This window comes from Chaetura pelagica, unplaced genomic scaffold (assembly GCF_000747805.2).
Source record: "Chaetura pelagica isolate M959 unplaced genomic scaffold, ChaPel_1.0 scaffold299, whole genome shotgun sequence".
Taxonomy (NCBI): Eukaryota; Metazoa; Chordata; class Aves; order Apodiformes; family Apodidae; genus Chaetura; species Chaetura pelagica.
Genome location: NW_009954507.1, coordinates 1,023,099 through 1,039,197, shown reverse-complemented (window position 1 = coordinate 1,039,197; position 16,099 = coordinate 1,023,099). Strand labels below are relative to the sequence as shown.

Below are 16,099 nucleotides of genomic sequence, written 5' to 3'. Positions count from 1 at the left end.
TTACTTTAAACCCTGTAGTGAATTTTGAGTTAATTTTGCAGAGAACTAAGGAAACTGTGCATCCCTTTAGGTCTGGAGAAGAAATGTCAGCAGTTTAATTACATTCCAAAAAGATATTTTGAAACAGGTTTTCTGTCATGCTGCTTACTAAGGTATGTCTGAGTGTGTGAATTCTATTTTTTTAAGTCTCTGCAAATACTTGAATATGTGTATCTGCAGGGAAAAGCACTGTCCTGCACTTTAGATGTGAGGGGCATCAATTTGTTAGTGTTTCTTTGAAACTGAAATTTCAAGTGTTACACTGTATCACTAGACTTAACTGATCTACCTCTGTGTCATAAAGCAATTAATTTTACTAAGTAAGATTATAACATTCAAGCTATGAATTACCAAAGATGGTGGTATTCTTTAAACAAATTACTTTTTTCTTTCTTTTTGGATGACTTTGACAGGCTTATACTTTTTATGTTACTAGCAGAGTTCTGGGATTTTTCTGGGATTTTTTTTTTTTAATTACTATTAAAAGCTAGTGTAACTTTTTTGTTCCTGTCTTTTTTTATTCTTAAAGTAATGCAAACATTCTCAATACAGTGAAAACAATCTTTTCTCCTGAAGTGAGTGTTTTCTTTGTGAAGGGATACAAATATTCTAAACGGCTGTTACTTGCCAAAAGTTAAATAGATGCATTTGTTATTGTAAGCTTTTTTGGCTGAATTGTAGCCATCTGTTGGATCAGTATCTGAGAAAAGAAAAATAAATAAATAAAAAAAATTGTTATTTCCTTTGCTTTCTTGTTTTCTGGTGATCAAATGTAGTTTGGCATTCTCCAGGCTTATCTGGTAGCTTAGATGAGTCACAAATTAGTGCATTGCAGAAATAAATTTTGTAGTGAGATCCATAAGGTTTTATCGAGTTATTTTCCTTTCAAATTTTGTGCTTTCAGGAGTTATTTCCTAAAGTCTGTGGATGCCACTTCACCTCTGTTATCTGAAAGAATTTTGCAGACCTCAGTATACAGATGGTTTTTCTACATGCATCTCCTTTTCACAGAGAGAACTTGCTCATCATGTAAAATATGAAGTGATTCTAAAATCAAGTTCAGGATTACTGGTAGATGTGCAAACTGACTTTGCCCAAGTGAAATAGGATGTATTTGTTCCAATTTCTTCCTAATATAATCAAGTATTACACTGACATCAAAAAGCAATTTCAGACTGATGGCCACTAACGTAGGCTTTTAGAAGTTGTAGTAATTGACAAGTGGTTAATGGTGTAACACACAACTGATTAAAAACATGAAGTCAAGTCAGTTGTGTGATGATACAATTTGATTATAGTTTTTCCTCCTCGCATGTTGGAAAGTGCATTCTTAGAGGGCAGAGGGATGTGCTGCCTAAATTGTACATAGCAATTTAAGGTCTATACATCTGAATATGGCTGCTTACTTGGTGGTTTGGGCATAATTTTAGTGACTTCTGCCTGAGGTTTCCTCAGTTCACACACATTTCCTGTGTCCTCACACTGTTTCCCTTTGTTCTGTAAGCCACGGTCTGGTTTAGTGTCTAGTAGGAGAAAACTTTCAGACCAAACATTCAACCTCAGTTGCAACTTTGTGGCCTCCTTGCTTTCAAGCATTGCCACGGACTGGTGTGAAATGATTCAGAACAAAGTGTACCTTATAGATAGCCAGATAAATCTAGTGTTCAGCAGTATCAAAATAATTCCTTGTCCCACAGCATTGTTACTCTTGTCTGTCCTCTGATAACTGAACTGTATACGAAGTGGGACACCTAGGATTCTGCATATCTCAAAGTTACTGGTAAAGAAGTATTTAGGAACTGGAATATCAGATAGTTATGGGTCAGTTCAGATTTTATTGATAATTATTTTTAAAGGTGGAAAATAAAGAGGAGAGAGAGCTATCCTGCACATGATTGTAGCGTGCATGTTTCCCTCCTGTCAGGAATTTGCCTGTTAAGCCTTCTCTTCCTCTGCTTCTTCCCTTGATGACGGGCATTCTTATACGTGTCCTGAGATGTATCCATTGCCCTCTACAAGTCATTTTATGCACCATTCTCTGCGTAAAAGAGAACACAGGATTATAATGAGCAAGATACAAGGTCCTGCTATGTGGTGAGGCCTCACAGGAAGGTATTTATGTTCAATACATTGAATTTATGGCAGTAACATATGATGTAAAACAAGTCTGCTATGCTCAATCTGTTCTGCAACTGTGAAATTACAGCACTAGGGCAATCCCTAGCACTTTGCAGCTGAGATCCAGATGTTGGGTCCAACCAATAAAACACTGGTTTAAATGCATTCAGACTGCTGATAATCAATCAGTGACAATGCACACAGGCCTTCAGTGTTACACTTGTATATACCTTTTTTAGAAGGGTGTAGGGAGAAGGACTTGAAGCACAGAGGAAAGAGCTGCATAGTCAGATAGGAAAAGGAGCTATTTGATGCATAACTCCTGAGCTATATATTGCAGTGCTGTTTGAGTAGCATGGGGTTTTCTGAGCTCTTATGTTATCTCATTTCACTGTAACTCTACTTATTTTTTTTTTAATAAAAGCAAATTTGTCTTATATACAAATCATTTATCCCAGTCTTTATATACCTTTATGTTACTTTCTTGTAGGCCAAACTATTCTGAAGAGTCCACAGGATATTCAGGTCTATATTGTAAATACAAATTTCACTCTAAGGTGGAACTACACTGGGAATGATACCAACGTGACATTTTCAGCAGAATACCGGTGGTAAGTAGTAACTTTATTCTGAGCCAGAAATCTCTGATGCTTATTCTTGTACAAAAGCATATTAATTAATTACTATGCATCTTGATGTGGTCACATAAAACTTGTAGACACTTTTTGAAACCCAGGAAGTAGAAGCTAGGAACAGTAAGTTTTGAAACTAAGTGGAAACCCAGTATTATCCTTTGTTTGTCTAATTCATATGTAAAATTATAATCTTCACTGATATGTAGAACACACTTGGAAGTAATACTTGATACTAGAGCACTTTTTGAGAAGATTAACTGGTACACTTAGAAGTGTAGTATTTAGATGTATTTATTATCTTTTTGTTTGTTTTTTTTTTAGTTAAGCTGCATTGTGACCACATGCATGCAGAATTTGAGAGAATTTTCAGTGTAGGTTTTGAATAATTTTTCAGTGTTTATTAATCTGGTTTTCTCATCTGCAAATTTTAATTGCCAGATGAAACGATTTAATTTTTGCTCTTAAATGTTTGCTTGGTTTTCTTCAATTGTTTCATGTACCAATACTTGTGCATGCATGTATATTTTGTATTTTGTGGCACTTTCTTGGCAAGTAAATATTAAAAAAAACTTCTAAGATAAAATTTACTTTAAAAGTTCTTGATCTTAGGATATCCTAGTCTATGATTTTGGATTTAAAAAAAAAAGAAAACCTCAACTTCTTCAACGGTAGGTAAGAAAGAACTGTTTAGAAAACAATTTTATTGTAAAAACATAATACTGGTCTGAAAGATAAGATATGATTTGAGGATAAACTGTTACTACTTCAAGTCTGTTCTTCTCTTTTGGTCAGGGCGTCTTTAATCTCGATATGAAAGATCTTTTTCTTAAATAAGATAAGGATTGTATTAACTCACAAGAAAAATAGCTTCTGTAAAGATCATTATTTCAACACTTACTGCTGAACTCCACTTAGTGTTTTTCTTTTTCCTAACCTAAATTTCTTGCTAGTGTTAGAATTGGACTTTTTTGCCACTTTTATGCGGCAATGAGACAGATGGTTAACCTTTGGTAAAAAAGCTAAAATAATAAACTAATACAATTAAATTAGTTAATTAAATTGTGATAGGAATTCCAGGGTAACTAAGTAGATAACACTGATAACCACACTCTGGTGCTGGTGATAAAACAGCATTAAATTATGTGATGTGTCTTAGTATTAAGAAGCAAAGCAAAAAAAAATGTCTATACTTAGTAGAAATTGTCTATTTTTATCTTTTGGTGGGCTGTCTTTCTTACAGGTCTGAAGATTCTAATATAAATGAAACAGAATGGGAGGAGTTGCCTGGGTGTCAGAATGTTACTGGCATGAAATGTGACTTTTCCTCAGCAATAACTGAATACTATGATACACATCATGTGCGTATAAGGGCAGAAAGAAGGGAAGAAGTGTCTCCATGGTCTAGCGTTTTTGAAATGATTCCATATTTTATAGGTATGAACTCCATGTGTACTGTAACAATTTTAGTTAAATATCCTTCAGCACATTACTGTGGGAAAAAAACACATGTGATTTCCATTGCTCATAACAATATGAGCTAGTGAAAGTTTTTTAACCTTAACTTAATATAAGATATATGCAGGTCATGGAATGTTATGATTCTGGCTTTTCTGACAAGGGTTAAGTGTTCTAAGTGATACTGGTTTATGACAGAATTTTTCTGTTAGTCTGTATTTCTGTAGATCAGGAAAATAACTTTTGACTGTGGACTTTTCTGGAAGTTCTCTTCTGACCTCATGACTTTTCAGTATTTGCATTATAGTACTGAAGTCTTCCCTCCATGTTGGATTGATTGAGCTACATTTCTTGCCTTGCATATTTTAGAATAATTTACACAGTGTAGATTCTGGAAAACATTAACTAGTGATATTGCATTTTCACTCTACTGCTTTTAGAACTAGATTTCTATTAGAAATTGACTGAGATTCACTTAAACTGTGATCCTACAGGCAATGACTGTGATTTTGTTAGTTCCTCAAAAGCATTTAAAATAAGATACCATAGGCGGTTACCTTGCTTATTACTGTATATTACTGTTTTGGTGTTTTTTCTTTAAATGGTCATGTTTGACTTCTAATATTTGCAGCTGAGATTGGCCCTCCGGGAATAGAGCTGCAGTCCACAAATGGAGTCATAAAAGTTAAGGTTTCTCCTCCAGAAGCAAATCAGGTCAAAAAAATGTGGCTTCCTGATGTAGCTTTTAAATATAATGTAGTTATCTGGGAAAATTCATCAAATGCAGAGGTATGATCACTTTTTTTAAGTTTAACATAATTGTCAAAGATGTACTTTAAGTGCCTAATGCTCTAACATGGAATTATTTTATTATATAATAGTTGCTGTGCAGTTAAAAAATTGGGTGGAGATGTTTTCTTGGGTTTTTTTGCATTGTTTTTGCTAGATTATTGTATTAGATATTTTGTGATTAAAGTTCTCTATTTCTGTTAAATGCTAGAGCCACTTTCTAGTGCATGAGGCAGAAGGTGAAACCATCTCAGATGTGCTGAAGCAGGAACAGGGAGGGGAAAGCTCAAGGCAGTGGGAAGAAATATTTACAGTAAGGCACAGACTTAGGGGAGGGGTAAGAGGCTAACTTGATTTTGCTGAGACCATATAGTTTGACTGCAGCTGTCAGTACACTGTCCTGTGTCATTAACCTAAGTTCTTTGCAGGGTAGGGTTTTGCAGGAATTCTTTTGAGGTCTTGTAATTGTGAACTAGTTTCCAAGCCATTATGTGCGTTTCACACAGCCAACATAGCTATTCTGTAAAGGCCAAGGTAGAAACAGTCTTTCTTTTTTTAGCCTTTTAGAGGAATGAGTGCCAGCTTGATTAGGGTAGGAATGGAAGAGGTATCTGTGTTCATTTGGAAAACCTAGTCATAATATTTACACATCAAAGGGGAAAAAAAGTTTTAAGTACAAGCTATGTGCAAAGGTCAGTCACTTAAGTCTGGTAAACCAAAAGCAGGAAGGTAGCAGCAGGAGTGAGGAGTGTTTGTTCAATGGATTGAGAGACAGAAGTGTATTATTTCTCTTCTGAGTATGTGAATGAATATTTGTGTGGTGAGTTGTGTCATGTAGAGCAGTGCTTCAGTCCCTCCCCACTTTCATGCATTGAAGGAGCACAATGACCCTCTCAAATTCTGTGGCTAAGCTGGAAACTTCCCTTAAGCATTTATTCAGCTTATATATTGTCCTTTGTTGCCTCTTCTAGCATTTTTTTTGGCATTTTATATAAAAGGGCTAAAACCTAGGGAAGAAAAAACATACTTGAAAAAAATCAGCTCATCAGGAAGAACAGGTATCTTCATATGCTGTTTGCAATTGTTTCTTACAGCCCAGAAGTCAAAGTATTTTACCTAATGGCATAATTGATGATCTTGCACCAGACACTACCTATTGTTTGAAAGTTCAAGCAACTCTTGCTTTGGAATCACAAGAAGGCTTATTCAGCCCTGTTCATTGTGTAAAAACTACCCGTAAAGGTACAGAGTAAAATTGTTTTATATTCAAATGATTACTCAAGTTTTAGTGGTTGGAACATGAATAGTTCCAAAGCAATAGAAATATACAGACTTGCCAAGTTTCTACTAATTTTGGTGTAACAAAAATCTTGACAGTTACATACATGTTCTTTAAATCAGTATAAAATACAAATATTAGAGTTTTAACAGTTCAAAAAAGTTTTTGCTCTGAAGCAAATTCTACCTGTTAATTTGGATTGCAAAAACTACTTTCTGTATTTGGAGAAATGGGTATTTTTGAATTTGTGACTTTGAATCAGGAGGAAAGGATATGTATACAGGCAAAACAAAAGCCTTTAAAGCTGAGCTAAGCTTAAAAAATATTTGTTTTATTCAAACCCTGGTGAAATTATTACAGATTCTGAGGAACAGCTTAGTGGCTGTTTGTCACCAGCTTCTTGTTTTGCATGTCTACATTTAGATTTGTTTGTGTGCTGTTCAGGTGTAAGTTTAGGTACTTCTAAATGTTTATTTCAGGAAAAAAATAAGTGGTGGAATGTAGAAAGTCAAACATTAAATCGGATGGATAGTATGTCAAAAGTACATTATGTGTCTATATTTTACACATTTTTCTAATTGATTTATTGCTGAACCAGTTTATTTCTACTAGACGTCATGTTTCTGTACTTAAAGTTTTCTGAGTTTATTTTAACTGATTATTTAACTAGAGGCTTAACAGGCTGTTGTCACAGACTGACGATGTCACTAGCGGTCCAGGACAGCTGTCTATATCCACAGACTTTGATTTGCCATCTCTGTATCAAAACATCAATGCATGTTTTCATTACTAAAAGTGTCCCATGACCATTTACATGAGAAGTATCCATTCAGAGAGAAATTGCTGCACATAGTATAAAGCTTTTCAGTAACTGTGGGTTTCCTTTTCATTTTGAGCAGTGAATGACCTATTCTGTGCAACAAATGTGAGTGTTCTTGCTTTGAATCTGAAATTTCATCTGCATTGGAATAATCAGTATAAACTGCACGTGACCTACAATGTGCAGTCTCTAATGTGAGTTAAACAATTTCCATGTTGCTGTTTAAACAGGTTATGTCATTCAAAATGCCATTAATTGTATTTTTCAAGTAGTTATTAGGAGTTATAGTGAAATACTTAACAAAAGTGGCTTAATGTATTCATTGAAACATTGACTACCTCACCTGGACACAGTGTGGCTTTTAAAAGAATTGCATATAATATTCTAGAATTTCAGGGTACTAAGCTTCTTTTAAAAATGTTAGGTACCTGATGGAGTGGACTACTAAAGATATGCTAAGCAATATTTTACAAATCTTCATATTTTTGAATATGAAGAAATTAGATGCCTAATTAAATTAGGTGAGCAAAAATACAGGTGTACAGTGTTTCAGTTGTCAACATATTTGATTAGTTCTGGTCAGATCCCAACAGGGAAGAAAAAGCTCATCATGTCTATAAACCTGGATCTGAATATCTAGTTGTCGCACAAATATTGTGGCCGGCATCTGAACAAAGAGAAGAGAGACCTCTAGCATTCTTTTAGAATTTCATTGGCATGACAGAAAAATAATCAACTTAATAGAACTATATGGAAAAACATAGTTTATATTTAATTTTTAAAAAATCTAATATGTAATATAAAGCACTGATTTGTATTTCCTGATCCACTTAGATTCACTGTTTCAGTTATCAATGAAAAAACAGTATTCTAAGTATGAGAAATTTCTAAGAGGCCCATTCTTCTAAAAATAATAAAAAACCTACATAGCACAAGTGAATGGAGTTTGGAGGGTTTTCTAGTTCAAGGACCTCACATCAAAAACTATTAACATGTCTCTTGCAGTGGGTATCTGAAGAAACTTCATGATGACTACTCGATGAAGTGGGTCAATGTACCTGGATGTGAAAACATCACTGATACACAATGCAATTTCTCATCTATCATAACTACTACTTCTGGATTTTATTATCTCCGTGTACAGGCCATGAGTGAATATAATAAAACATGTTTCTCCAATGAAGTAAAAATAGATCCTCTGATAATAAGTAAGCAAATGTGTTTTCTTGAATTTTCATTTCTCAACAGCCTTATACCTAATGCTATTTTTTGCAAAAAGAAACTTGCTAGATTAATGAAATGGAATGCATAGTTCCCCTACAGAAACTCTGGGGGGAATCCTGGCCTCATCAAGTTAAGAAAGAGTTTTTCCATGGCCCTCTCTTCAGCACAGCCAATACCTAAACCACAATGTATTATATGACCTTTTGTAATCTCACTGTATAATACATTAATCACCGTGTGAGCTTGAACTAGAACTATCTGTAGTTTTCCTTTTGCTATTGACAGTAACCATTTACTGATATCTCAGAAAAATGTTGCTAAAGTCAAATAATTTTGGAATCCACTGCCTCTATTTTCTCGTGTATCTGTGCTCATCTCCACCTTTCTCTCTTCCCCTGCATAGTGCACCCCTAAATTTTGTGCTGAGGCAGTATGACACACAACTCTGAAAAGCTTAGTGAAAAAGCAGTCTTAAATGATAGTGACATCTAAGTTAAAAATGTGTAACACTATCCAGAGTGATAATATAGTAATTTTAATATTTGTTGTACTGTTTTATTTTGTAAGAAATGTGACCTTACTAAAATGTTTGACTTCCAAAATGTTATCAATCATAAATGTCAAGAAACATTTCTCTAATACGTAGGGTAATATTATATTGCCTTCCATACTGTTCTGTATATCCTCTTTTCCTTTTGATTATTGCGTAATTCTTTAGTAAGATAACAATGACCTAGGTAAATGATTCAACAAAACAAAACCTGTAATGCTTTTTACTTGTCAACTATACTATAACAGTGAAAGAAGGTACATGTGAAAAATAGGTCCCATATCCTAATGAGATTAAAAGTGTTCAGTAGATTCACTTAGACTTGCACAGAGTTGATCCCACTGCCTGTATATTTCAACTCACTGAAACTTGAAGAAGCAATATAGGAATGTGTGAAGAGACAATAACTGAAATATTTCTCAGGACTTTAGATCCTGAATAAAACTGTTAGTCAAGTTAGACTTTTAAGTATTTGCTTCTCAAAAATTGTCATAGATTTAAATTACAGTATTTTATGCAATTTTTTTTCTTTCTGTCTTATTTTTAACTTTTTTGTTTTGCTTTGTTTTTTGTGGTTTTTTTATGTCTTAAGATGAAATTGGCCCTCCTGGTGTAAAGGTGGACGTCAGTGATGTGTTGCTCCATATCCAGATTTTTCCTCCAGGAGGACCAGAGAGTGAAGCAATGAGGAACCATTATGACTTGTCTTACCGGATTCTGTATTGGAATTATTCCTCAAATAATGAGGTGTGAACTAGCTAAATACTTAAAATAGTATGTAAAAATTGTTATGACTTAAATACTGAGCTTGAGTTCTTCTCAGGCTTATTTTCAAGAGAGGCATATACATCAATCATGCAGTCAATTTGCTTGTTCTTTTTTTCCAGAAAGATTCTTTTAAGAAGAATCAAGACAGATTTTATCACAAATTAGTTAACACTTTAATCTTTTTCCACTGATGTGGCCATATATAATGATCTGCAGAATTGCACTGCATTTTGTACAAGCTGCTAAATGGGCCACTTGTGAGTAGAGGTTGTAGGGTGCTGTCTTTCTTACAGTATGACTCTGTGCACTGTCTAAAAGTAGCTTCTGGCCCCTCAGATTCTCTTTTTGTATTTAGTTTTGCAGCTGTATGTATCATTCATAAAGTAATGCTGTCTTGCACGCTTTTTGCTCACATTCTAATAGTTCCTTTCATAGTCTTGAAAAGCTTCTTACAATAAAATATCTTACAGTTACCAGTAAATATGTATGTGTAAATGTGTGGAAGAAAAGAAGAAAAACTGCAACAGGTTTTGCACACAGCTTTGAATTGTAAAATTTCAGTATGGTGAAAGCAGTTGGTTCTTGCCAGTGTGTCCTGAATGCACTTGCCTAGGAGAGAGTTCTGTGGTTTCTTTTATTTAATGCAAGTGCAGAATGGTGTCTTACTTTTTACAGAACTACTTCAGCAGAGGCCAACATTTTGTGGCTCTTTGTGTGCATCTTACTCTTTTGGTTATTCTTTTTCAGAAGGAAATCAAAATAAAAGAGATCAAGCAGACAATAGGGACAATCTCTGGTCTAACACCCTCAACTTTGTACTGTGTGAAAGTACAAGCATTCTCAGAAGTTTACAACAAAAGCAGTCATTTCAGCGAAGAGGAATGCATCAAAACACGTGGAGGTAGGAAAAGCTTGACAATGGTTACACCTCTAGAAGTAAAATTATTAATTCTTCATAGGCCTTTGCAGGTCTCGCTAGTTAAAAAATGTTTGCAGCATGACTTAATGGCTACACAGAGTTACCACCCAGTTGGCCAAAGATCCACATCAGCAATCTGTCTCTTTTCTGCTCTGTATTCTCTCTTGTAGGTAAACAAAAACTGCTTCTGTTATGACCTGATCAAAATTACATGACACAACTCAGTTTAGAAATTATCATTGTGATTGTGAATTAGAATTAGTTCTGTACAATGACTTGTTAATAGGCAAGTTTTAATTTCCAGTACTCATATATTTTAGGGGGTGCAAGAAATCACTAAATGCTACATTTTCAAGAATGTTTGATTTTTGAAATTATCTTAATTCTACTGTAATCAAATTAATTTTTTAAAATCCTTTGCTAAAGTGTGAGGAGAAAAATCATCAGACTTATTAGAGCTGAAAGCTCACCTTTGTGCAAAATGATAATACATCTGTAGATGGATTGCACTCAGAACATAATAGCAAGTTATCTGTTGAATTTGGCCAATTATCTTCTATTAACTGGCTGTAACACTAGAAAGATGATTAAATATCCAAACTGACTTGAAGCTAAGGAAATGTAATCATAGTAATGCAACTTTCTCATACCTTAAGCTCTTAATTTATATCTTAGTTCTTGCTGCTTTGTCTTTATGAAGCCTAAAAAAGAACAAGTGTTACTTTTTAAGCTTCCTAAGATAAATTCTTTATTTTACTAGTTAGGTGTTAGTCTTCCCCCTATTCTTCTATGAGCTCTTCAATGAGCTTATTTAAGACCAAGCAGTACATTTAAGATTCCATATTGAGAGATGCAGTGATACAGACCATGCCTTGTGCTTTTTATGTGTTCTTATATCCCAGTGTGGAAATCTTTCATTCTTCAATCATTCATACTAACTGGAAATAGAGTTTTAAAGACCTGGTTGTCTTATCTTGCTTATTTTAAAAGTGTCTCCTGGTATGTATTATTTTCATGCTCATACTCCCTTTGGTTTGTTTGCTTGATAAAACACAGTGCCAGAGAATATGTTGCAAAGGAGAAGAGAGGAGGGGAAAAGGAATCTTGAACAACTCTTGAACTTGAGGCTGAATAGCTAGCTAATGACTACAGAGATAAAAGGTTTCTTTGTCTATGGTATTTTACTATCAAAAGCTGGACTCTGTCCTTTTAAATTCCTTCTAACACAAGGTCCCAACTGGAATGATTATTTCTGGAACCAAGCCTAGCCTGTTAGATTTTCTACACTTTCTGGGTTAATGCAGGTCCATAGACTGATGGAGTGGTTTGGGTTGCAACAGACCTTCAAAGATCATCTAGTCCAAACCCCCTTGAACACTTTCAGTGATGGGACACCCACAGCTTCTCTGGGCAACCTGTTCCAGTGTCACCTCCCTCTTCATAAGGAATTTCTTCCTTATGTCCTACCTATACTTACCCTCATTCAGTTTAAAACTGTTGTCCCTTGTCCTGTCACTACAGGCTTTGGTAAAAGTGTCTCTTTGTCTTACAGGCCTCTTTCCTGTATTAGAAAACTGCTATAAGGTTTCCCTCAGAGGTTTTGTTTTCCAGGCTGAACAACCTCAAATCTCTCAGCCTTCCTAGGAGAGGCATTTCAAGCCTCTGACATTTTTTGTGCTCTAGCAGGTCCATGTCTGTCTTGTGCTGGGGACCCCAGAGCTGCATGCAGTACTCCAGGTGGGGTCTCAGGAGAGTGGAGCAGGGCAGGAGAATCGCCTCCCTCCACCATCTGGCCCCTTTTTGTGCAGCCCAGGATACAGTTGGCTTTCTGGGCTGCAAGTGTACATTGCCAGCTCATGTTCAGTTTTCATCCACCAGTATCCCTGAATCCTTTTCAGGGCTGCTCTCAATCCATTCATCCCCCAGACTGTACTGATACTGGGTCAGTTCTTCTCTAATCCAATAAGACATTTGGATGTCTTTGGGTCCCTGTAGACCCTGCAATTCTAAGCACTCTAATAATTTCCTGGCTAAATAACTGTGGCCAAACTTCACTGTAGTAATTGCCCATTCGTATGCCATAGCCAATGGGAATTCGTGCTCCTGTATCTACCTTTTCAAAGGAGAGCACTCTATCAATTACATGTTGTGTTTCTTGGGATTAGGCCCTGAACACAACCAATAATGGAATACATTTATATGCCTGTAGTGCTTCATGGTAGCTGTTGTTGTGCAGTCTTCTTGTCCTGCTGTCAAATAGGAGCATATAACTGGAATGTAACTGGATTTTTGTTCTGCTCTGTCTGCAGATGCCTGTGTTCATACATTGGATAAGTATTTTTTGTGCAATGGTTTTAGTAAAACTATCTAAGAGTTTGGAATGGCACCACTTTTGTAATGATCATTATGGCTGGGTGTAGTACTGCAGAAATGTGAAGTTTTATGGTAAATGCTGTAGCAAATTTTGAGATAATCTGTTCTTTAATCTTTGTATTATATTAATGCCTACACAGAATGTTTTTATTCACTTTTTTAGGTAACTTTTTACTTTGGACAATTTTTGCAAGATTTGTATATGCCCTGATTTCCTTGGCTGTGGTTACACTGCTTGTTTTTGTCGTGTATCGATGCTGCATTAAAATAAAATATGTGTTCTTTCCATCATGTCAGCCTCCTGTGAACATAGAGGTAAGATGAGCCCTGTTTTTCTCATGAAGCAGATATATTAGACAAATGAACATAAAAATATTATTTAAAAGCATTTATCTCTGGTCTTAAGGGTATTCCGAGATTAGTTGTATAGGTTTTAATGAAGTGCATGAATTCCTACTGAATAAATGAGTAGTAGCGATTTCTGTGATTTATGGTTTTTTTTCTGCTGTGCAAAAGTGTTGTTAACAATCCTTTGTTCAAGGGAATGTACACGTCTACAAAATGTGATGATGTCCTTTTGCCCTACTATGAGAGATGGAGAAACGTTTTCCCATTGTGTTATCTGGAAGAGCATACTCTAGCCTTTTTGCCATCCTTTAAAACTTGGAGAAGGAGCAAATTTTAGTGTAGCAGGCAGCAAATGTTTCTATTATCTCTTGACCCAGTGGTCTGAATGGCTGCTGAAATGGCAGGTGACATCCAGTTTCCAGCTCAGCTTGGCACAGATAGTACTTAGTAGGGATCCTGTTCTGGAGTGAACAGGGCAGCACTTAAGTGTAGGTATACTTTGAAATGTAACAAGAACTGCTTTTCACTGTGCTTTCTTTTGTGTTGCTTAGAACTTTGATGTTGAGCAGTGTATGGCCTTCTTAATGTGTGTCACCTTGTCACTGAGGCTCCTAGGATATGTATTATATAAAGCTGTAGTTTAAAACCAGTCTTCTGGTTAACAAGAGCTAATCTGAATTTAATGTATTTGCAATGCAGTGTTTCAGCTGGTTTGTTCAGTAGAATACTGGTCACATCATTAATGTAATGCATATTGGACCCAATGCTGTTTGATGTCTTAAGATCTGGATGTTGGGATCAAGTGCATCCTGATGAAGTTTGCAGATGACACCAAATTGAGTGGGGAAGTAGACACTCTAGAAGGGAGAGCCACCCTTCTAGACCTGGAGAGGCTGGAATAGTGGGCTAACAAGGATCTCATAAATTTCAATGGGGACAAGTGTATGGTCTTGCACCTGGGAAAATATAACCCAGGAGCACAGCACAGACTGAGATGCACCTGGTTAGAGAGTTGCTCTGTGGAAAGGGTCATTGGGGTTCTGATGAACAACAAGCCCAATACCAGTGACCAGTGGGCTGAAGCAGCAAAGAAAGCCAACAGGATGCTGGGCTGCATCAGCAAAGGTATCACCAGCAAAGAGAAAACGCCATCTGTTGCAAGTCGGTACTGGGGGGCTACCATCCCACTCTGCTCAGATTTGTCAGACCATACGTGGAACACTGTGTTCAGTTCTGCCACACAAAAAAGATGTGGACAGGCTGGAGAGGGTCCAGAGAAGGGCCATGAAGATGATCAAAGGCCTGGGAAGCCTGTCATATGAGGGAAGGCTGAGAGAGCTGGGTTTGTTCAGACTGAAGAAAAGGTGGCTCAGGGGAGACCTTATTGCCACGTTCCAGTACTTAAAGGGTGGCACCAAGAAGATGGAGACTCCCTGTTTACAAGGAGTCAGATGGATATGGGGTAATGGATGCAAGTTACTGCTGGGTAGATCCCCATTGGGTGCCAGAAGAAAGCTTTTCACTATGAGAGCAGTCAGATATTGGAATAATCCCCCCAGGGAAGTGATGGATTCCCCAACACTGGACACTTTTAAAGACTCATCTTGACAAGGTGCTGGGCCGTCTCACTTAAACTGTGTTCCTACCTTGAAAGGTTGGAGCAGATGATCCTTGAGGTCCCTTCCAACCTGGAATTCTGTGATTGATTCATATTTAGAATATTTTATGATGGATTTTTTTATAAATGACCACTTCAGAAATACACTTAAAGCATGTAGGATAGACAGCAGCACACTGTTGAGAGCTGCATAAGGCTTGGTATTCTGCTGCAGCAGCTCACTTTCTTCTTTCAGACTTAACTGATGATGATTTGTAGACTTTGCAAACACACATCTGTCACTCCCATGATACCACATGACCTTTGGAAGTGTTCTGAATTAGGATTTTCCTTTAGTTCTTGTGTAGCCTCTTAAGGTTATAATCAATGAAATACTGTGCCTATCTAGGTGATTGACAACTATGAGCATAGCAAAAGAGCCAAGATTAATGTTAGTCTTTCTTTAGTGTTCAAGTATATGAATGCAACTAAACTTCATTCTAACTTTGAGTTTGTGAACTTGGAAAGACCAATAGCATATTCTAGTTAGAAAACCTCATGATGCTACTGAATATGATAAACCAGATTCGTACAGATCTTGTGTTATGCAAAATAATTACATAGGCGTTATATAAGAATGTTCATCTCTTTTCTGCTTCTCTTTTTGCAGGGTTTTGGAAAACAGGTCTTAAGCCATCCTTTTCTCTCAACTAAAGAAGAACCAGTAGAAAACTATTGTATAATTGACGCCATCTTAGAAGAAGTGAATCAAGTGGATTTTAAAGACTACAAACATTCTAAACAGAGCAGTAGAGATTCAGGGAATTATTCAAATGATGGCGATACTTCAGGGAGCAAAGTGTCAGAAGAATCGTTAGAAAAGCAAATAGCATAACTTTTAAGAAAGTGAAATTCATGTATGGGACTGGCAGTATTTGAGTATTTTTTATTATGCCTAAGGAAGACAGTGCTACTTTGGAATCATTGTCTTCAGGCTTTTAAATCTGCACTTTGTTAGTAGGACATTACAAACCTTCTCTGCTGCAAGCTGACTGCAGTTAAAACACAGTCAACTCCTTGTACCCTACACTGTTTTGACTGCCATTTCATTGTATGATAAAAAGAATATCATCTGCATAAAGAGGAGCGGCTCTGCACACTTTATATACTTGAACCTCAGAGAAA

At 36.2% G+C, this 16,099-nt stretch overlaps 1 protein-coding gene across 1 annotated transcript; it reads left to right on the top strand.

Moving 5' to 3' along the window:
• The first annotated feature begins 2,006 nt into the window (after positions 1-2,006).
• IFNAR1 (interferon (alpha, beta and omega) receptor 1) lies at positions 2,007-15,809 on the top strand. The gene is made up of 11 exons (XM_010004685.1): positions 2,007-2,037; positions 2,648-2,768; positions 4,033-4,226; positions 4,879-5,036; positions 6,131-6,278; positions 7,215-7,329; positions 8,141-8,343; positions 9,502-9,656; positions 10,425-10,578; positions 13,133-13,284; positions 15,585-15,809. The coding sequence occupies exons 1-11, from the start codon at positions 2,007-2,009 to the stop codon at positions 15,807-15,809; spliced, it is 1,656 nt and encodes a 551-aa protein (XP_010002987.1).
• The last annotated feature ends 290 nt before the right edge of the window (positions 15,810-16,099 follow it).